The sequence below is a fragment of the Bombina bombina genome, chromosome 6 (assembly GCF_027579735.1).
Source record: "Bombina bombina isolate aBomBom1 chromosome 6, aBomBom1.pri, whole genome shotgun sequence".
NCBI lineage: Eukaryota > Metazoa > Chordata > Amphibia > Anura > Bombinatoridae > Bombina > Bombina bombina.
Genome location: NC_069504.1, coordinates 1,058,620,750 through 1,058,642,918, shown reverse-complemented (window position 1 = coordinate 1,058,642,918; position 22,169 = coordinate 1,058,620,750). Strand labels below are relative to the sequence as shown.

Genomic DNA, 22,169 nt, shown 5'->3' with positions numbered 1-22,169 from the left:
AAAGGAGCTACTTGTAAACAATTTAATACACTCCAGCAGGTAAAGTGGATCATTGGGAACAAATTAAAGGGGAGAACATTTTTGAGTAAACTGTCCCTTTAAATCCCAACAATAATGAATGAAGCCGTGGACTCTCCTCCCCTTTAGATGGAAATACATATAAAATAACATAATTTATGCTTACCTGATAAATTTATTTCTCTTGTAGTGTATCCAGTCCACGGATCATCCATTACTTGTGGGATATTCTCCTTCCCAACAGGAAGTTGCAAGAGGATCACCCACAGCAGAGATGCTATATAGCTCCACCCCTCACTGCCATAACCAGTCATTCAACCGAAACAAGCCGAGAAAAGGAGAAACCATAGGGTGCAGTGGTGACTGTAGTTTAATTAAAATTTAGACCTGCCTGAAAAGGACAGGGCGGGCCGTGGACTGTATACACTACAAGAGAAATACATTTATCAGGTAAGCATAAATTATGTTTTCTCTTGTTAAGTGTATCCAGTCCACGGATCATCCATTACTTGTGGGATACCAATACCAAAGCTAAAGTACACGGATGATGGGAGGGACAAGGCAGGAACTTAAACGGAAGGAACCACCACACTGGGAAAACTGGGCTTTGGTCCAGTCTTCATTCGCAGGGTGTTTGCCTTATACTCGACACCTATGGCGAGAGTGAGAGTCAATGGAGTCTTCTCTGATCCAATTTTGATCACAAATGGCACGAGACATTGTGTCCCCTCTCTCCGCTGCTGTTCGCCCTGGTTATTGAAATTTTGGCGTGCAAGATACGTGCTAATCCAGACATTCGGGGCATTAGAGTTGGAGAGGACGAACATAAATTGGCAATGTATGCGGACGATGTCCTGCTTACATTGACCAACACTGTCTCTTCCCTCCGGGCCTCCCTGGTCGAATTTGAAAGATATGGCAGGGTATCTGACTTCTTGCTCAACCCAACTAAGTCTGAGATTCTTAACATTACCGAGCCTCAGAGTGTCATGGACGTGATACGCACACAATGCCCACTTCAGATAGCTAAGGACCAATTGAAATACCTCGGTATTGCACTTGCTCCGACGGTGGGTGAAATTGTGGACATCAACTATAAGAGCATTAGAGATGCTGTCATAAGAGACCTGAACGTATGGAAAAATAAAACAATTTCCTGGTTGGGGCGTATACACGTCATTAAAATGAATATTCTTCCGAGGGTATTATATGTCATGCAGACGATACCCCTCTCATCGGCTTCGCACCTTGTTCATCAGATACAATCAGCAATTGAAACTTATATCTGGAACGGGATCAGACCGCGAGTGAGCAGGAAGACTTTGTATCTTCCTAGAGATAGGGGAGGGCTTGGGGTCCCTCAACTTTTTACGTATCGTAAAGCTATTGATCTTCAGCGCTTGGTGGAGTGGTGTCATAACTCCAAAGACAAGGCCTGGATAGGACTTGACGGTAACATCTTACGCAGAGGTAATGTTGGCTCGCTTGCCTGGGTGACAGCAGCTAAGCGCCCCAAACAAATTCAACGATATCCGTTGTTGATGGACGTGTTCCATACTTGGGACGATCTAATCAGGGCGGATAATAGCATCTAGACTAGGAATGCACCTGTTACCCCTGTTCGCGAAAATCCAGACAATGGCATTGCCAATAAGCAGTACTCCACAGGGTCTTCTTATACCTTGGCTCAGACGGCCATATCTTCCTCGATTACTCAAGGAAAACTTAAGACACAAGAGGACCTTGCCGAGTGGGATGAGTGGCTGTTCTCATCCTGGTTTCGGGTAGCACAATTGCATCATTATTATGATAATGTCAAAGACAAAGAGCTGTTCACCAGACAGAAGACAACGTTTGAGGTGCTATGCACCACGGATAGGGCTCCGAGACATTTGATATCATGTCTATACAGGCTGCTGCTGGTCCGAAAGGAGAGCACATTACCCTCCTATGTTGATGCGTGGCATAGAGAGTTGGGCACCGAGATTGACACGAAATCATGGTTAAAAATATTCAAAAAAGCAAAAAGGACATCTGTATCAGCACGCCTCCAAGAAATGCACTACAAGTTTCTGAGTAGGTGGTATCTCACCCCTCAGAGGCTAAAAAAAAAATCTATCCACATACTGGGGGGGGGGGGGGGAGTGCTGGAGGGGCTGTGGTGAGGAAGGTACCATACTGTACATTTGGTGGACTTGCCCTGTGATACAACCCTTTTGGGAGGCAGTGCTCAGAGAATGTAGCAGAGTTTTAACTATCCTTATACCACCCGACCCACACTATTTGCTATTCCATAAACTCCCTAAAATTGCAGAGGAAGCCAAACAAAGATTGTTTTCCCTAATGTTGAACAGCGCAAAGGGATTAATCCCAAAATATTGGAAATCACTACAGGTACCAAGCTTGGGTGACTGGAAGACTGGAGTTGGGGACTTGCTCCGCCTGGAGAGATATCACTACCTCAATATAGGCAAACTCACAACTCATGTATATATGCTATTGCTTTGGGAGGGCAAATCTCTATAAAAGGTGCTTATCACATCTGAACCCTGCATCTCTGGGATGCAAAGCCTTGAATCAGTCATATATATATAAAAAAAAAAAAAATTCTCTTTTTCCCCTATCCCCCTCACTCTCTCTCTTCTCATTTCTCCCTTTCCTTTCCCTTGATTGGGAACTATTATGGAATGGGCCAGCAGTGCCTTAACATAACCTCTGCTTTATGAACCAAGGAGCAGGGGTTTGTAGTATTAAAAGCAAAATCAGTCATGCATGCTGGGTCCACCGAAGAAAATTGATAAGCGTGAAATAGAAATTGATGTTTAATTGTTTGTTATACTAGTTAATCTTTTATTGCCAATGAACAAACAAAGTTTAAGATACAGAACTACTAGCAATTGTATAAGATCTTAAGTTCCGACACTGATTGGGTGTCATGCTGGAAGCTGTAGATTCTGAAAAATGTAGAATGTGTTCTGTAATGCAAGTTCATTCAATAAAGCTTTTTTTAAAAAAAAAAAAAAAAAAAAAACGGAAGGAACCACTGCCTGTAGAACCTTTCTCCCAAAAACAGCCTCCGAAGAAGCAAAAGTATCAAATCTGTAAAATTTGGAAAAAGTATGAAGGGAAGACCAAGTTGCAGCCTTGCAAATCTGTTCAACAGAGGCCTCATTTTTAAAGGCCCAGGTGGAAGCCACAGCTCTAGTAGAATGAGCTGTAATCCTTTCAGGAGGCTGCTGTCCAGCAGTTTCATAGGCTAAACGGATTATACTCCGAAGCCAAAAAGAAAGAGAGGTTGCCGAGGCCTTCTGACCTCTCCTCTGTCCAGAGTAAACAACAAACAGGTTAGATGTTTGGCGAAAATCTTTAGTAGCCTGTAAGTAAAACTTCAAGGCACGGACTACGTCTAGATTATGCAAAAGACGTTCCTTCTTTGAAGAAGGATTAGGACATAATGATGGAACAACAATCTCTTGATTGATATTCTTGTTAGAAACCACCTTAGGTAAAAACCCAGGTTTTGTACGCAGAACAACTTTATCTGAATGAAAGATCAGATAAGGAGAATCACAATGTAAGGCAGATAACTCTGAGACTCTTCGAGCCGAGGAAATAGCCATCAGAAAAAGAACTTTCCATGAAAGAAGTTTGATATCAATAGAATGAAGGGGTTCAAACGGAACCCCTTGAAGAACTTTAAGAACCAAGTTTAAGCTCCATGGAGGAGCAACAGGTTTAAAAACAGGCTTAATTCTAACTAAAGCCTGACAAAATGCCTGAACGTCTGGAACTTCTGCCAGACGCTTGTGTAAAAGAATAGACAGAGCAGAAATCTGTCCCTTTAAAGAACTAGCTGATAATCCTTTGTCCAAACCCTCTTGGAGGAAGGACAATATCCTAGGAATCCTAACCCTACTCCATGAGTAATTCTAGGATTCACACCAATGAAGATATTTACGCCATATCTTGTGGTAAATTTTCCTGGTGACAGGCTTTCGTGCCTGTATTAAGGTATCAATTACTGACTCGGAGAAGCCACGCTTTGATAGGATCAAGCGTTCAATCTCCATGCAGTCAGTCTCAGAGAAAGTAGATTCGGATGATTGAAAGGACCTTGTATTAGAAGGTCTTGTCTCAGAGGCAGAGTCCATGGTGGAAAGGATGACATGCCCACTAGGTCTGCATACCAGGTCCTGCGTGGCCCCGCAGGCGCTATCAATATCACCAATGCTCTTTCCTGTTTGATTTTGGCAATCAGACGAGGGAGCAGAGGAAACGGTGGAAACACATAAGCCAGGTTGAAGAACCAAGGCGCTGCTAGAGCATCTATCAGTGCCGCTTCTGGGTCCCTGGACCTGGATCCGTAACAAGGAAGCTTGGCGTTCTGGCGAGACGCCATGAGATCCAATTCTGGTTTGCCCCAACGGAGAACCAATTGAGCAAACACCTCCAGATGGAGTTCCCATTCCCCCGGATGAAAAGTCTGATGACTTAGAAAATCCGCCTCCCAGTTCTCTACACCTGGGATATGGATCGCTGACAGGTGGCAAGAGTGAGTCTCAGCCCTGCGAATTATCTTGCAGACTTCTGACATCGCTAGGGAACTCCTGGTTCCCCCTTGATGGTTGATGTAAGCCAGTCGTGATGTTGTCCGACTGAAATCTGATGAACCTCAGTGTTGCTAGCTGAGGCCAAGCCAGAAGAGCATTGAATATTGCTCTTAACTCCAGAATATTTATTGGGAGAAGTTTCTCCTCCTGAGTCCATGAACCGTGAGCCTTCAGGGAGTTCCAGACTGCACCCCAACCTAGAAGGCTGGCATCTGTTGTTACAATTGTCCAATCTGGGCTGCGAAAGGTCATACCCTTGGACAGATGGGCCCGAGATAACAACCAGAGAAGAGAATTTCTGGTTTCCTGATCCAGATTTAGTAGAGGGGACAAATCTGTGTAATCCCCATTCCACTGACTGAGCATGCATAATTGCAGCGGTCTGAGATGCAGGCGCGCGAATGGCACTATGTCCATCGCCGCTACCATTAAGCCGATTACTTCCATGCACTGAGCCACCGTGGGGCGCGGAATGGAGTGAAGAACACGGCAAGCATTTAGAAGTTTTGATAACCTGGCCTCCGTCAGGTAAATTTTCATTTCTACATTATCTATTAGAGTCCCTAGGAAGGAAACCCTCGTGAGAGGAGATAGAGAACTCTTTTCTTCGTTCACTTTCCACCCAGGCTTTCTGGCCTGCTTGCCCTTGTTCCAGGACTGGTTAGGTTTCCAGACCTGCTTGGATTGAGAAAAAGTTCCCTCTTGTTTTGAAGCAGAGGAAGTTGATGCTGCACCTGCCTTGAAATTTCGAAAGGCACGAAAATTAGACTGTTTGGCCTTTGATTTGGCCCTGTCCTGAGGAAGGGTATGACCCTTACCTCCAGTAATGTCAGCAATAATTTCTTTCAAACCAGGCCCGAATAAGGTCTGCCCCTTGAAAGGAATGTTGAGTAATTTAGACTTTGAAGTCACATCAGCTGACCAGGATTTGAGCCATAGCGCCCTACGCGCTTGGATGGCGAATTCGGAATTCTTAGCCGTTAGTTTAGTCAAATGAACAATGGCATCAGAAACAAATGAGTTAGTTAGCTAGCTCAAGAGTTCTAAGCTTGTCAACAATTTCAGTCAATGGAGCTGTATGGATGGCCTCTTCCAGGGCCTCAAACCAGAATGCCGCCGCAGCAGTGACAGGCGCAATGCATGCAAGGGGCTGTAAAATAAAACCTTGTTGAATAAACATTTTCTTAAGGTAACCCTCTAATTTTTTATCCATTGGATCTGAAAAAGCACAACTGTCCTCAACCGGGATAGTGGTACGCTTTGCTAAAGTAGAAACTGCTCCCTCCACCTTAGGGACAGTCTGCCATAAGTCCTGTGTAGTGGCATCTATTGGAAACATTTTTCTAAATATAGGAGGTGGGGAAAAGGGCACACTGGGCCTATCCCACTCCTTACTAATAATTTCTGTAAGCCTTTTAGGTATTGGAAAAACATCAGTACTCACCGGCACTGCATAGTATTTATCCAGCCTACACAATTTCTCTGGCACTGCAATTGTGTCACAGTCATTCAGAGCAGCTAATACCTCCCCAAGCAATACACGGAGGTTCTCAAGCTTAAATTTAAAATTAGAAATCTCTGAATCAGGTCTCCCCGATTCAGAGACGTCACCCACAGACTGAAGCTCTCCGTCCTCAGGTTCTGCATATTGTGACGCAGTATCAGACATGGCTCTTACAGCATCTACGCGCTCTGTATCTCGTCTAACCCCAGAGCTATCTCGCTTGCCTCTCAATTCAGGCAATCTGGATAATACCTCTGACAGGGTATTATTCATGATTGCAGCCATGTCCTGCAAAGTAATCGCTATGGGCGTCCCTGATGTACTTGGCGCCATATTAGCGTGCGTCCCTTGAGCGGGAGGCGAAGGGTCCGACACGTGGGGAGAGTTAGTCGGCATAACTTCCCCCTCGACAGACCCCTCTGGTGACAATTCTTTTATAGATAAAGACTGATCTTTACTGTTTAAGGTGAAATCAATACATTTAGTACACATTCTCCTATGGGGCTCCACCATGGCTTTTAAACATAATGAACAAGTTTCCTCTGTTTCAGACATGTTTGTACAGACTAGCAATGAGACTAGCAAGCTTGGAAAACACTTTAAAGCAAGTTAACAAGCAATATAAAAAACGTTACTGTGCCTTTAAGAGAAACAAATTTTGACAAAATTTGAAATAACTGTGAAAAAAGGCAGTTACACTAACAAAATTTTTACAGTGTATGTAACAAGTCAGCAGAGCATTGCACCCACTTGCAAATGGATGATTAACCCCTTAATAACAAAAACAGAATGATAAATGACAAAAACGTTTTTTAAACACAGTCACAACAACTGCCACAGTCTACTGTGATTGTTACCCTCCTCAAACACGACTTTGAAGCCTTTTGAGCCCTTCAGAGATGTCCTGTATCATGCAGAGGGAAGCTGAATGTCTCTGTCAGTATTTTTATCTGCACAGAAAAGCACTAAAATAGGCCCTTCCCACTCATACTGCAACAGTGGAAAGCTTCAGGAAACTGTTTCTAGGCAAAAATCAAGCCAGCCATGTGGAAAAAAACTAGGCCCCAATAAGTTTTGTCACCAAACATATATAAAAACGATTAACATGCCAGCAAACGTTTTATATTACACTTTTATAAAAGAGTATGTATCTCTGTTAATAAGCCTGATACCAGTCGCTATCACTGCATTTAAGGCTTAACTTACATTAATCCGGTATCAGCAGCATTTTTCTAGCAAATTCCATCCCTAGAAATATGTTAACTGCACATACCTTATTGCAGGAAAACCTGCACGCCATTCCTCCTCTGAAGTTACCTCACTCCTCAGAATATGTGAGAACGGCAGTGGATCTTAGTTACTTCTGCTAAGATCATAGAAATCACAGGCAGATTCTTCTTCTAATGCTGCCTGAGATGAAACAGTACACTCCGGTACCATTTAAAAATAACAAACTTACTATAATACACCACTCTCCTCTTACTACGTCCATCTTTGTTGAGAGTTGCAAGAGAATGACTGGATATGGCAGTGAGGGGAGGAGCTATATAGCAGCTCTGCTGTGGGTGATCCTCTTGCAACTTCCTGTTGGAAAGGAGAATATCCCACAAGTAATGAATGATACGTGGACTGGATACACTTAACAAGAGAAAACAGTAATAATAATAATAATAATAATAATATGTAATCTTGCACTAGTCTTCCTTTAGCTATAAACATGACAGGCAATAAAGCATCTGCATATAAATACATATAAAATAATAACATTAATAATAAATGACAATAAAAAATAAAAATCTTTGAAGATAAAAGTAAAATTTTTGCAGCAGTGGCTCTAGGGATTGGTCAAGCATCAAGCTATTGTTTACTGTAAATAAATTATGTAGGAATAGTAAGAATCCACAGAGATACGGTAAACACAATACACGGTTTACAGGTAACTCCCGCAGAACAATTTGATGGCCCATTATGTACCGATCTTAACCCCTTAACGATCAGCGCCGTACACGTTAAAGGGATACTAAACCCAAATTTTTTCTTTCATGATTCAGATAGAGCATGCAATTTTAAGCAACTTTCTAATTTATTCCTATTATCACTTGTTCTTCGTTCTCTTGCTATCTTTATTTGAAAAAGCAGGAATCTAAGCTAAGGAGCCAGCCCATTTTTGGTTCAGCACCATGGATAGCGCTTGCTGATTGGTGGGTAGATATAGCCACCATTCAGCAAGCACAAGCCAGGTGCTGAATCAAAAAATGGGCCGACTCCTTAACTAAGATTCCTGCTTTTTCAAATAAAGATAGCAAGAGAACGAAGAACAAGTGATAATAGGAGTAAGTTAGAGCATGCAATTTTAATCAACTTTCTATCTGAATAATGAAAAAACAATGTGGGTTTAGTGTCCCTTTAAACATGGATTGTATTCTAGTGGCTTCAAGAGCTGATGCTGTCACTGAGAATTAAAACTGAGATAACAAAAATATGATATTTTAAGTTTTCATTTTCTTTTTAAAGGTTCTTAATTCACAGTAAATATTTTTAATTCATTAGAGCATGTACTTTTAACACTAGCGACCCTACACCTCTTTGATAAACACATTAAAGAAGTACAGCTGAGCCAATCAGCAGCACTAGTTACACAGCTGGGTCATGTGATTGGATCAGCAGCAGTTTCTGTTCTGGGTCTAGTAGAGTTCTGTTGGTTCGAGCTGTACTGTGTGTTTAATCTTTTTTCGGAGGTTAAACACATAGGGTGCAGGGACACTAGTCTTGAAATGACATGATCTAACAAATTAAACGTCATTTTTCAACTACAATGGCCCTTTAGAAGAGTTGTTGGGGCGTTGGACAAATAAAAATTGTATTCTTGCAAAATGGCAACAATAACATGTTGGCTTTTGAAATAACATCTTCTATAAAAACTTCTTCTCACATCGTACATGTCTTGCTAAGATAATTTCTTCCTCTCTTTATACATCACCTAATAATGCTGGCATGAGGTGATCCGCATATTTAACCCACGCTGTACCTCCAACAGGAACATTAACATTTCAAAGCAAATAAAATGGTGTAGGTTGCTGCCTCACACTGATGAGTTCCACAATGAAATAAACGATGTGCTAATAATTCCGGAGATCAAAGGCTTATTCACAGCACAAACAGGACAGAAGTCTAGCTAACGTTTATGTGACTATATCATGTGTTTAAATAAATAAACCTAAGGATATTATTTACTGAAGTTTTAAAAATCACTGAAATTAAAGGGACACAAAACCCAAATTGTTTCCTTCATGATTCAGATACAGCATACCATTTTTAACAACTTAATTTACTTCTGTTATCAAATTTCTTGGTAATCTTTATGAAGGAGAAGCAATGCACTACTAGGAAGTAGATGAACATCTGTAAGCTAATGATAAGGTATATATGTGCAGCCAGCAACAAGCTCCCAGCTCCTGAGCCCATCTAGGTATTCTTTTCAACAAAGGATACCAAGAGAACAAAGCAAATTTAAAAAAAAAAAAGTAAATTGGAAAGTTGTTTAAAATCGTATGCTCTACCTGAAACATGCTGGTTTAACATGCAATTGGACAATGTTGCAGAAAATTGAATCATCGTTCATCTGTTCAAAGTGTCTCCCCTCTACAATATCCATACATTTTTGGGTTTCATGTCCCTTAAAGGGACACTGAACCCAAATTTTTATTTCGTGATTCAGATAGAGTATGCAATTTTAAGCAACTTTCTAATTTACTCCTATCTTTATTTGAAAAAGAAGGCATCTAAGCTTTTTTTGGTTCAGAACTCTGGAAAACACTTTTATAGGTGGATGAATTTATCCACCAATCAGCAAGGACAACCCAGGTTGTTCACCAAAAATGGGCCGGCATCTAAACTTACATTCTTGCATTTCAAATAAAGACACCAAGAGAATGAAGAAAATTTGATAATAGGAGTAAATTAAAAAGTTGCTTAAAATGTCATGCTCTATCTGAATCACGAAAGAAAAATTTGGGTTCAGTGTCCCTTTAATACCAAAACAAACTATACTAGGGAGGGAGAAAGTATCTGATCAGTGCAGCACCAAAGGGAGTTGCCCTCTGACTGGATACTTTGTAGCCTTGCGCACAGTGCCTTGGATACTTTGTAGCCTTGCGCACAGTGCCTTGGATACTTTGTAGCCTTGCGCACAGTGCCTTGGATACTTTGTAGCCTTGCGCACAGTGCCTTGGATACTTTGTAGCCTTGCGCACAGTGCCTTGGATACTTTGTAGCCTTGCGCACAGTGCCTTGGATACTTTGTAGCCTTGCGCACAGTGCATTCTGCCGAGGGAACAAGGAACAGTAGGAGAAATATCAGGGTATAAACGGGCGGGTGCAGAGGACTCTCCTCCCACAGATGGAAATGAAATTATCAGGTAAGCATAATTTATGTTTTCCATCTTAATGGGAGGAGAGTCCACAGCTTTATTCATTACTTGTGGGAACAAATACCCAAGCTCTAGAGGAAACTGAATTAAAAAAATGGGAGAGTAAAAGGAGGCGGACCCTATACTGAGGGCACCACAGCCTGCAGAACCTTTTTCCCAAAAGCTGCATCCGCCGAAGCAAAAACATCAAATTTATAACATATTTCAAAAGTATGTAAGGAAGACCAAGAGGCCGTCTTACAAATCTGCTCCATAGAAGCCTCATTCTTAAAGGCACAAGAAGAGGCCACAGCTCTAGTCGAATGAGCCGTAATCCTCTAAGGAGGCTTGTGTCCCGCTGTCTCATATGCCAGACAGATCATACTCCTCAACCGAAAAGATAGAGAAGTGACACAGGCCCTTTGTCCCCTGCGCTTCCCTGAATAGACAACAAATAAGCAAGAAGTCTGTCTGAACTCCTTCGTGGCCTGAAGATAAGACGTCAACACCCGTACCACGTCCAGATTATGAAGTAACCTCTCCTTTGAAGAAGAAGAAGGGTTAGGACACAAAGAAGGAACTACTACTATTTCCTGCTTGATGTTACGACTCAACAGCACCTTGGGAAGGAATCCCAATCCAGTGTAAAGAACAGCCTTATCTGCAATTAAAACCAAGTAGGGAGGCTCACATTGCAAGGCCATCAACTCAGAGACTCTGCGCGCCGATACAATAGCCAGTAATAATAGGACTTTCCATGAAAGCACCTTAATGTCAAGTGCGTGCATAGGCTCAAACGGAGTCCTCTGCAAGGCCTTAAGAATCAAGTTTAAGCTTCAAGGAGGAGCCGGATTCCTGAAGACAGGCCTGATCCTAACCAGAGCCTGAACAAAGGACTGAATGTCAGGAAGCTCCGCAAGCTTCTTATGCAACAGTACAGATAAAGCAGAGATCTGTCCCCTTAGGGAACTGGCGGCAAGACCCTTATCAAGACCGTCCTGGAGAAAGGCCAAAATCCCGGATACCCTGACCTTATGCCAGGGATATCCTCGTTCCTCACACCAGGACAAGTAGGTCCTCCACACCTTGTGGTAGATGCGACGAGTGACCGGCTTCCTGACCTTAACGAGAGTGTCAATCAATTTTTCCGAAAATCCTCTATTGGCTAAGACTAGTAGTTCAATTTCCACGCAGTCAACCTCAGAATCTAGATTTTGATGTAGAAAGGGACCTTGAACCAGCAGATCCCTGCAACAAGGTAACTTCCACGGCAGAGATGACGACATCGGCACCAGATCCGCAAACCACATCCTCCGTGGCCACGACGGAGCAATCAGATTAGCTAAAGCTTGCTCCTGCTTGATGCAGGCCACAACCCAAGGTAGAAGAGGTAACGGTGGAAATATGTAAATTAGATTGAAGTCCCAATGTACCGCCAAGACATCTATCACTTCCGCCTGGGGATCCCTGGATCGCGACCCGTATCTGGGTAGCTTGCAATTGAGTCTGGACGCCATGAGATCTATCTCCGGCATCCCTCATCTGCTGCAGATTTCTGCGAACAACTTGGGATGGAGGGACCATACCCCTGGATGAAACGTCTGTCTGCTCAGAAAATCCGCTTCCCAGTTGTCCACACCTGAGAGCGAACAATTGTGAGTCACCTCCTAATCAGGAATTCAAGATACTTCCCTCATGGCTAGGGAGCTTCTCGTCCCCCCCTGGTTTATGTAAGCCACCAAGGTAATGTTGTCTGACTGGAATCTGATGAATAGGGACGACCCCAGAAGGGGCAAAGCCCTCAGAGCGTTGAATATCGCCTGAAGTTCCAAAATATTTAAATCTGTAGACTGGATCCTCTGCGGACAGAGGCCTAGACATAGCCGATACCGACCCAGAAACAACATCCTCCGATAAGTCGGAGTTGTCCTCCTCAGCAGATAATCTGTCAGAGACATCCAGCTAAGTCTAAGACCCCTGAGACGGATAGCAGTGTCGTACCTTCCGCTTGCGCTTAGCAGGGCGAGGCATCGCATTAATGGCTGCAGAAACCGCCGTCTGTAATTGATCGGCAAAGTCTGGAGGCCAAAGGACCCCTCCCGCAGGAGGATTGGTAGGGCCCTCGGGAACTGCTTATGTAATCGGAGATGATTGCAGGGAACGCACCTCGCAGGGCAGGAAGCCCTCAGAGGTGGACGGCTCAGTTGTACTAAATACCTTATTCTTTTTGGAAATAGCAATATTGTCAAAGCATGTGGAACAGAGTTGCGTAGGCGGTTCGACTGGAACCTCCTCACAATGTACACAGTTAATGGGTTTGGGATAAAGAGGGAGTATCCTCTAACATATCAGTCCTCCATAGCTTGCACTTTTATTACGGACTTCATCAAAATAAATAGCACCTTTATATCCCAATTGCCGGGGCACTCACCACCTCCTATGACCCGGACTACAAGAAACAGCTTTCGTCTCCTTCGAATGCAGGTCGAGAAAGAGGAGGCCACACTCGGTCACATGGAGTGCCATGCAGGACCGCCCCTGCACTCGAGAGGACGTGCCAAAAAAGCCTGCCTCAATTCCACACTGACAGAGCCTCATCTCATACAAATGCAGTAGAAAAAAACAAACAATATTATGCATAACATTCCCCCTGTTCAACAGCCCCCGTCCGAGGGTATTACCCTAGATTCTATAAAGATAAAAGGAGCCACACTGTGACCCTGTCTTCTTGCATTATCAAATTATATATATATATATATATATATATATATATATACATACATATATATATATATATATATATACATACACACACACACAGGGTAGTAGCATTGTTCCTGACATGGACTTGAGAGAGGAAAAGCAGGCAGCGAAACTTGTCAACGCTTCAACGCTGATTGCTAATGGAGCCGTTAAACTGAGTCGGGATGGTTTCGCAGAAAGACTCCGGACTCTAACATTCACCCATGCTCTCACTGAGAGGCTGACAGGACTACTTAAAACTCCAGTCCCATTTCGAAGAGTACTACCCTCCATAAGAGACTACTCCGAATCTTCCAACACTTCTCTGCTAACCTCCTGTGACGAAAGGCAAAGAATGACTGGGGGGATGAGGGGAGTGGGGAAGGTATTTAAGCCTTTGACTGGGGTGTCTTTGCCTCCTCCTGGTGGCCAGATTCTTAATACCCACAAGTAATAAATGAAGCTGTGGACTTTCCTGCATATACAACCAAGGAAGGTTGTAAAAAAAAGGGTACACTTAGATAGCACTCATATCCTCGTGTGTGAACTAAATTATGTGTGGCGTGATGTGTGTAAAAAAAAAAAATGACACATTAAATTTTTTTTCAAACTTTAATAGTATAAATAAAAAATTGGGTACACTTAAAAACCCTAGGTAACTAGTAGTTGTGTTATGTCACATGTCTGTAAATAACCAGACGGATTAAAGTATAGATGCAATATCAGATAATCATAGAAAATCTCCACCTGTGAGTATACTGGTAATGCAATCGGTTCAACCAAAATTATTGTAAGGTACTCATTAAAGGAACTACTGGGTTAATATGCTAACCCCTTGTTATAATAATTGGGCTGTGTATATGTCTTGTGTACTTGTAAGTATAGTCTTGTGGGGGCTGAGTTCAGAACTAAGTTCTGTGATATCTATACAGCCATTTAGTGCAATTGTATATAATCCTGTGATTGTTGATACTACAATTAATAGTCCACTTAGTAGTATATAACTTATTAATTCCAAGTAGTTGAAATTAAATATAAAAATCTCTTGATAATAAGTTATAAATCAAACATTGTTGTCAATATAGAGATAATCTGTGAACAGGTATCTTGCGTAAATGATCTTGTGTCAATTTGTGCAACTATTTATAGCATGGATATCTTTTAGTTATAAGTAGTAATACTCAAAAGTATGTTTGCGCTACTATTTGACTGCTAAGCAACACTATAATAAGGTTAGTATTGGTATCAGAATAGTCTTAGGCAAACAATGAGTCAATACTTAATTATAATTTATCAGATCATTTTGTTAGCCTGGTTGTGTGTAGGGAGCAGAGTTTGCTTGAATGTTCAGTATGAACGTGATGGTAAACACACAATTATAGTTTGTGAAGTTCTTGTGTTAACTTAATTATACATAGCAAGCAACCCCGCTTAAATGTTCAGTATGTACATAAAACAGAATTTATGTTTACCTGATAAATTTCTTTCTCCAACGGTGTGTCCGGTCCACGGCGTCATCCTTACTTGTGGGATATTCTCTTCCCCAACAGGAAATGGCAAAGAGCCCAGCAAAGCTGGTCACATGATCCCTCCTAGGCTCCGCCTACCCCAGTCATTCGACCGACGTTAAGGAGGAATAATAGCATAGGAGAAACCATATGGTACCGTGGTGACTGTAGTTAAAGAAAATAAATTATCAGACCTGATTAAAAAACCAGGGCGGGCCGTGGACCGGACACACCGTTGGAGAAAGAAATTTATCAGGTAAACATAAATTCTGTTTTCTCCAACATAGGTGTGTCCGGTCCACGGCGTCATCCTTACTTGTGGGAACCAATACCAAAGCTTTAGGACACGGATGAAGGGAGGGAGCAAATCAGGTCACCTAAATGGAAGGCACCACGGCTTGCAAAACCTTTCTCCCAAAAATAGCCTCAGAAGAAGCAAAAGTATCAAACTTGTAAAATTTGGTAAAAGTGTGCAGTGAAGACCAAGTCGCTGCCCTACATATCTGATCAACAGAAGCCTCGTTCTTGAAGGCCCATGTGGAAGCCACAGCCCTAGTGGAATGAGCCGTGATTCTTTCGGGAGGCTGCCGTCCGGCAGTCTCGTAAGCCAATCTGATGATGCTTTTAATCCAAAAAGAGAGAGAGGTAGAAGTTGCTTTTTGACCTCTCCTTTTACCTGAATAAACAACAAACAGGGAAGATGTTTGTCTAAAATCCTTTGTAGCATCTAAATAGAATTTTAGAGCGCGAACAACATCCAAATTGTGCAACAAGCGTTCCTTCTTTGAAACTGGTTTCGGACACAGAGAAGGTACGATAATCTCCTGGTTAATGTTTTTGTTAGAAACAACTTTTGGAAGAAAACCAGGTTTAGTACGTAAAACCACCTTATCTGCATGGAACACCAGATAAGGAGGAGAACACTGCAGAGCAGATAATTCTGAAACTCTTCTAGCAGAAGAAATTGCAACTAAAAACAAAACTTTCCAAGATAATAACTTAATATCAACGGAATGTAAGGGTTCAAACGGAACCCCCTGAAGAACTGAAAGAACTAAATTGAGACTCCAAGGAGGAGTCAAAGGTTTGTAAACAGGCTTGATTCTAACCAGAGCCTGAACAAAGGCTTGAACATCTGGCACAGCTGCCAGTTTTTTGTGAAGTAACACCGACAAGGCAGAAATCTGTCCCTTCAGGGAACTTGCCGATAATCCTTTTTCCAATCCTTCTTGAAGGAAGGATAGAATCCTAGGAATCTTAACCTTGTCCCAAGGGAATCCTTTAGATTCACACCAACAGATATATTTTTTCCAAATTTTATGGTAAATCTTTCTAGTTACAGGCTTTCTGGCCTGAACAAGAGTATCGATAACAGAATCTGAGAAACCTCGCTTCGATAAAATCAAGCGTTCAATCTCCAAGCAGTCAGCTGGAGTGAAACCAGATTCGGATGTTCGAACGGACCCTGAACAAGAAGGTCTCGTCTCAAAGGTAGCTTCCAAGGTGGAGCCGATGACATATTCACCAGATCTGCATACCAAGTCCTGCGTGGCCACGCAGGAGCTATCAAGATCACCGACGCCCTCTCCTGATTGATCCTGGCTACCAGCCTGGGGATGAGAGGAAACGGCGGGAACACATAAGCTAGTTTGAAGGTCCAAGGTGCTACTAGTGCATCCACTAGAGCCGCCTTGGGATCCCTGGATCTGGACCCGTAGCAAGGAACTTTGAAGTTCTGACGAGAGGCCATCAGATCCATGTCTGGAATGCCCCAAAGTTGAGTGACTTGGGCAAAGATTTCCGGATGGAGTTCCCACTCCCCCGGATGCAATGTCTGACGACTCAGAAAATCCGCTTCCCAATTTTCCACTCCCGGGATGTGGATAGCAGACAGGTGGCAGGAGTGAGACTCCGCCCATAGAATGATCTTGGTCACTTCTTCCATCGCTAGGGAACTCCTTGTTCCCCCCTGATGGTTGATGTACGCAACAGTCATCATGTTGTCTGATTGAAACCGTATGAACTTGGTCCTCGCTAGCTGAGGCCAAGCCTTGAGAGCATTGAATATCGCTCTCAGTTCCAGAATATTTATCGGTAGAAGAGATTCTTCCCGAGACCAAAGACCCTGAGCTTTCAGGGATCCCCAGACCGCGCCCCAGCCCATCAGACTGGCGTCGTGACAATGACCCACTCTGGTCTGTGGAATGTCATCCCTCGTGACAGGTTGTCCAGGGACAGCCACCAACGGAGTGAGTCTCTGGTCCTCTGATTTACTTGTATCTTTGGAGACAAGTCTGTATAGTCCCCATTCCACTGACTGAGCATGCACAGTTGTAACGGTCTTAGATGAATGCGCGCAAAAGGAACTATGTCCATTGCCGCTACCATCAACCCGATCACTTCCATGCACTGAGCTACGGAAGGAAGAGGAACGGAATGAAGTATTCGACAAGAGTCCAGGAGCTTTGTCTTTCTGGCCTCTGTTAGAAAAATCCTCATTTCTGAGGAGTCTATAATTGTTCCCAAGAAGGGAACCCTTGTTGACGGGGATAGAGAACTCTTTTCCACGTTCACTTTCCAGCCGTGCGATCTGAGAAAGGCCAGGACGATGTCCGTGTGAGCCTTTGCTCGAGGGAGGGACGACGCTTGAATCAGAATGTCGTCCAGGTAAGGTACTACTGCAATGCCCCTTGGTCTTAGCACAGCTAGAAGGGACCCTAGTACCTTTGTGAAAATCCTTGGAGCAGTGGCTAATCCGAAAGGAAGCGCCACGAACTGGTAATGTTTGTCCAGGAATGCAAACCTTAGGAACCGATGATGTTCCTTGTGGATAGGAATATGTAGATACGCATCCTTTAAATCCACCGTGGTCATGAATTGACCTTCCTGGATGGAAGGAAGGATAGTTCGAATGGTTTCCATCTTGAAAGATGGGACCTTGAGAAATTTGTTTAAGATCTTGAGATCTAGGATTGGTCTGAATGTTCCCTCTTTTTTGGGAACTATGAACAGATTGGAGTAGAACCCCATCCCTTGTTCTCTCAATGGAACAGGATGAATCACTCCCATTTTTAACAGGTCTTCTACGCAAAGTAAGAACGCCTGTCTTTTTATGTGGTCTGAAGACAACTGAGACCTGTGGAACCTTCCCCTTGGGGGAAGTCCCTTGAATTCCAGAAGATAACCCTGGGAGACTATTTCTAGCGCCCAAGGATCCAGAACATCTCTTGCCCAAGCCTGAGCGAAGAGAGAGAGTCTGCCCCCCACCAGATCCGGTCCCGGATCGGGGGCCGATATTTCATGCTGTCTTGGTAGCAGTGGCAGGTTTCTTTGCCTGCTTTCCCTTGTTCCAGCCTTGCATTGGTCTCCAAGCTGGCTTGGCCTGAGAAGTATTACCTTCTTGCTTAGAGGACGTAGCACCTTGGGCTGGTCCGTTTTTACGAAAGGGACGAAAATTAGGTCTATTTTTTGCCTTGAAAGGCCGATCCTGAGGAAGGGCATGGCCCTTACCCCCAGTGATATCAGAGATAATCTCTTTCAAGTCAGGACCAAACAGCGTTTTCCCCTTGAAAGGAATGTTTAGTAGCTTGTTCTTGGAAGACGCATCAGCCGACCAAGATTTCAACCAAAGCGCTCTGCGCGCCACAATAGCAAACCCAGAATTCTTAGCCGCTAACTTAGCCAATTGCAAAGAGGCGTCTAGAGTGAAAGAATTAGCCAATTTGAGAGCATTGACTCTGTCCATAATCTCCTCATAAGGAGGCGAGTCACTATCGAGCACCTTAATCAGTTCATCAAACCAGAAATATGCGGCTGTAGTGACAGGGACAATGCATGAAATGGGTTGTAGAAGGTAACCCTGCTGAACAAACATCTTTTTAAGCAAACCTTCTAATTTTTTATCCATAGGATCTTTGAAAGCACAACTATCCTCTATGGGAATAGTGGTGCGTTTGTTTAAAGTAGAAACCGCTCCCTCGACCTTGGGGACTGACTGCCATAAGTCCTTTCTGGGGTCGACCATAGGAAACAATTTTTTAAATATGGGGGGAGGGACGAAAGGAATACCGGGCCTTTCCCATTCTTTATTAACAATGTCCGCCACCCGCTTGGGTATAGGAAAAGCTTCTGGGAGCCCTGGCACCTCTAGGAACTTGTCCATTTTACATAGTTTCTCTGGGATGACCAAATTTTCACAATCATCCAGAGTGGATAATACCTCCTTAAGCAAAATGCGGAGATGTTCCAATTTAAATTTAAAAGTAATCACATCAGATTCAGCCTGCTGAGAAATATTCCCTAAATCAGTAATTTCTCCCTCAGACAAAACCTCCCTGGCCCCCTCAGATTGGGTTAGGGGCCCTTCAGAGATATTAATATCAGCGTCGTCATGCTCTTCAGTAACTAAAACAGAGCATCCACGCTTACGCTGAACAGGGTTCATTTTGGCTAAAATGTTTTTGACAGAATTATCCATTACAGCCGTTAATTGTTGCATAGTAAGGAGTATTGGCGCGCTAGATGTACTAGGGGCCTCCTGAGTGGGCAAGACTCGTGTAGACGAAGGAGGGAATGATGCAGTACCATGCTTACTCCCCTCACTTGAGGAATCATCTTGGGCATCATTGTCATTATCACATAAATCACATTTATTTAAATGAATAGGAATTCTGGCTTCCCCACATTCAGAACACAGTCTATCTGGTAGTTCAGACATGTTAAACAGGCATAAACTTGATAAGAAAGTACAAAAAACGTTTTGAAATAAAACCGTTACTGTCACTTTAAATTTTAAACTGAACACACTTTATTACTGCAATTGCGAAAAAACATGAAGGAATTGTTCAAAATTCACCAAACTTTCACCACAGTGTCTTAAAGCCTTGAAAATATTGCACACCAAATTTGGAAGCTTTAACCCTTAAAATAACGGAACCGGAGCCGTTTTAAGCTTTAACCCCTTTACAGTCCCTGGTATCTGCTTTGCTGAGACCCAACCAAACCCAAGGGGAATACGATACCAAATGATGCCTTCAGAAGTCTTTTGTAAGTATCAGAGCTCCTCTCACATGCGACTGCATGCCATGCCTCTCAAAAACAAGTGCGCAACACCGGCGCGAAAATGAGACTCTGCCTATGCTTTGGGAAAGCCCCTAAAGAATAAGGTGTCTAAAACAGTGCCTGCCGATATTATTATATCAAAATACCCAGAATAAATGATTCCTCAAGGCTAAATAAGTGTTAATTCAATCGATTTAGCCCAAAAAATGTCTACAGTCTAAATAAGCCCTTGTGAAGCCCTTATTTACAATCGTAATAAACATGGCTTACCGGATCCCATAGGGAAAATGACAGCTTCCAGCATTACATCGTCTTGTTAGAATGTGTCATACCTCAAGCAGCAAAGACTGCAAACTGTTCCCCCAACTGAAGTTAATGCTCTCAACAGTCCTGTGTGGAACAGCCATGGATTTTAGTTACGGTTGCTAAAATCATTTTCCTCATACAAACAGAATTCTTCATCTCTTTTCTGTTTCTGAGTAAATAGTACGTACCAGCACTATTTGAAAATAACAAACTCTTGATTGAATAATGAAAAACTACAGTTAAACACTAAAAAACTCTAAGCCATCTCCGTGGAGATGTTGCCTGTACAACGGCAAAGAGAATGACTGGGGTAGGCGGAGCCTAGGAGGGATCATGTGACCAGCTTTGCTGGGCTCTTTGCCATTTCCTGTTGGGGAAGAGAATATCCCACAAGTAAGGATGACGCCGTGGACCGGACACACCTATGTTGGAGAAAAGTAACCCAGTATCAGGTTAGCACAAAATTGCTTGTGCGTTAGTAGTAACTAGTAAATTGATACCATTGTTATAATGTGACCATATGATAGTTGATAACTATATAGTCAAGTTAAGATGTCCCTTATTACACCAAGGATAGTAAGTTAATGTGTGCTATGGATACAAAGATGATATTGATACGTTCCGGTCTATTTCCCTTTAAATCTCATGTTAGCATCACATTAGTAATTTTGTATCAAAGTATTATTAACTGCTAATGTACAAACAAGTAGCTATATGATATATTTTTTGTATATTCTGAATGTCACAAATGATATTAATGCAACGAAATGTTTAAATTTAGTAGCATCACAATATTAAATGGTAAATTTGAATACACAAAAATATTGTATTGGTTCTGTACTATTAGCAGAGCGTTAAGCATCTTTTGTTTTTCCTCCAAAGCTGTGGACTTTCCTCCCATTAAGATGGAAATACATACTTTCTTAGTTGTATTTGTTTTGTGTTTTTGCTGCCACTAGAATCAATAAATAAAATGTAAAGCAAAATACTCCATTCCTGTATTTAACATAATCTAGCATGTATTTTTCTTGTTATGCACTCTCAATTTTTCATATATACATTAGAGGCTTATGCCACTCCCAAAGCGGCAGTGCACATTAATACTAACTGCTTTCTAAATTGCCTGCTTACTTATAATCTTCAAAAGGATCACATCATCTCATTAGCGGATTATATTATTCTGGCATATCTAGAGTTTTATTCTTTGTGTGGCGTAGTTTCCCAGTTCCTTTAAAACACAGTGCCTGAATTAACTTGATAAAAAAAAAAACATACCAAAAATATTGATCCATAAAACATTTATATGCGCATAGGCTGCACAGACTGTGTCTGCAAGCCATACAGAGCAGGCCTGATTGGTGTTACATCTAATAAATACTTTATCCTAAATATTACATGTCCATACAGAAGGTTAGCATTTGCTCAAAGTCTTTTGTAACCTGAAATCCTAAAGGCATATTGTCAACATGCACTATTGCACATGCTCACCTGATCCTGACACAGGAAGCTCCACAGTCAGCCTTTCCTCCGAGGGGAACCCTAAATAGCTGAGAACCACATATTTAGTTTCATAGTGGAACCCAACAGGCACTGCGACAGAAGACGCCATTAGCTTTACGTTGGTCAGAGAAATGGGAGCTCCTAAAAAGGAGATACAAATAAAAAATAAATAAATATAGGGATCTAAAAGTAGGATATTAAAGTAATTACAATATATGCACAGTGTATCAGCAAATAATTGGAAAAAGCCCCAATTTCAGATGTAAAATAAAACGACAACTGGTCAAAATAGATCATGATTGCAAGTTGCATATTTTTACCGTTTTAGATTTAATACTATAGACCAGTGATTTGCAACCTTTTTTTTGCTGTGGCACGCTTTTTTTTTCATTAAAAAATCCTGCGGCACACCACCATCCCAAAATTTTGCAAAATCACACATTGTAGCCTAATACAGTATATATATATATATATATATACACACACACACACACACTGTACTGTGCTGCCA

The 22,169-nt window shown here is 42.4% G+C and overlaps 1 protein-coding gene across 2 annotated transcripts in view; it reads right to left on the bottom strand.

Annotated features, from left to right (window-relative positions):
* Positions 1-22,169, bottom strand: part of BCL2L13 (BCL2 like 13) — a 313,718-nt gene that overhangs the window by 265,991 nt on the left and 25,558 nt on the right. For both annotated transcript variants that reach the window (XM_053718878.1, XM_053718879.1), the window contains exon 2: positions 21,647-21,799. In XM_053718878.1, the coding sequence (XP_053574853.1) occupies positions 21,647-21,767 (121 nt within the window). In that variant the 5' untranslated portion in view covers positions 21,768-21,799. The remainder of the gene's footprint in view (positions 1-21,646; positions 21,800-22,169) is intronic.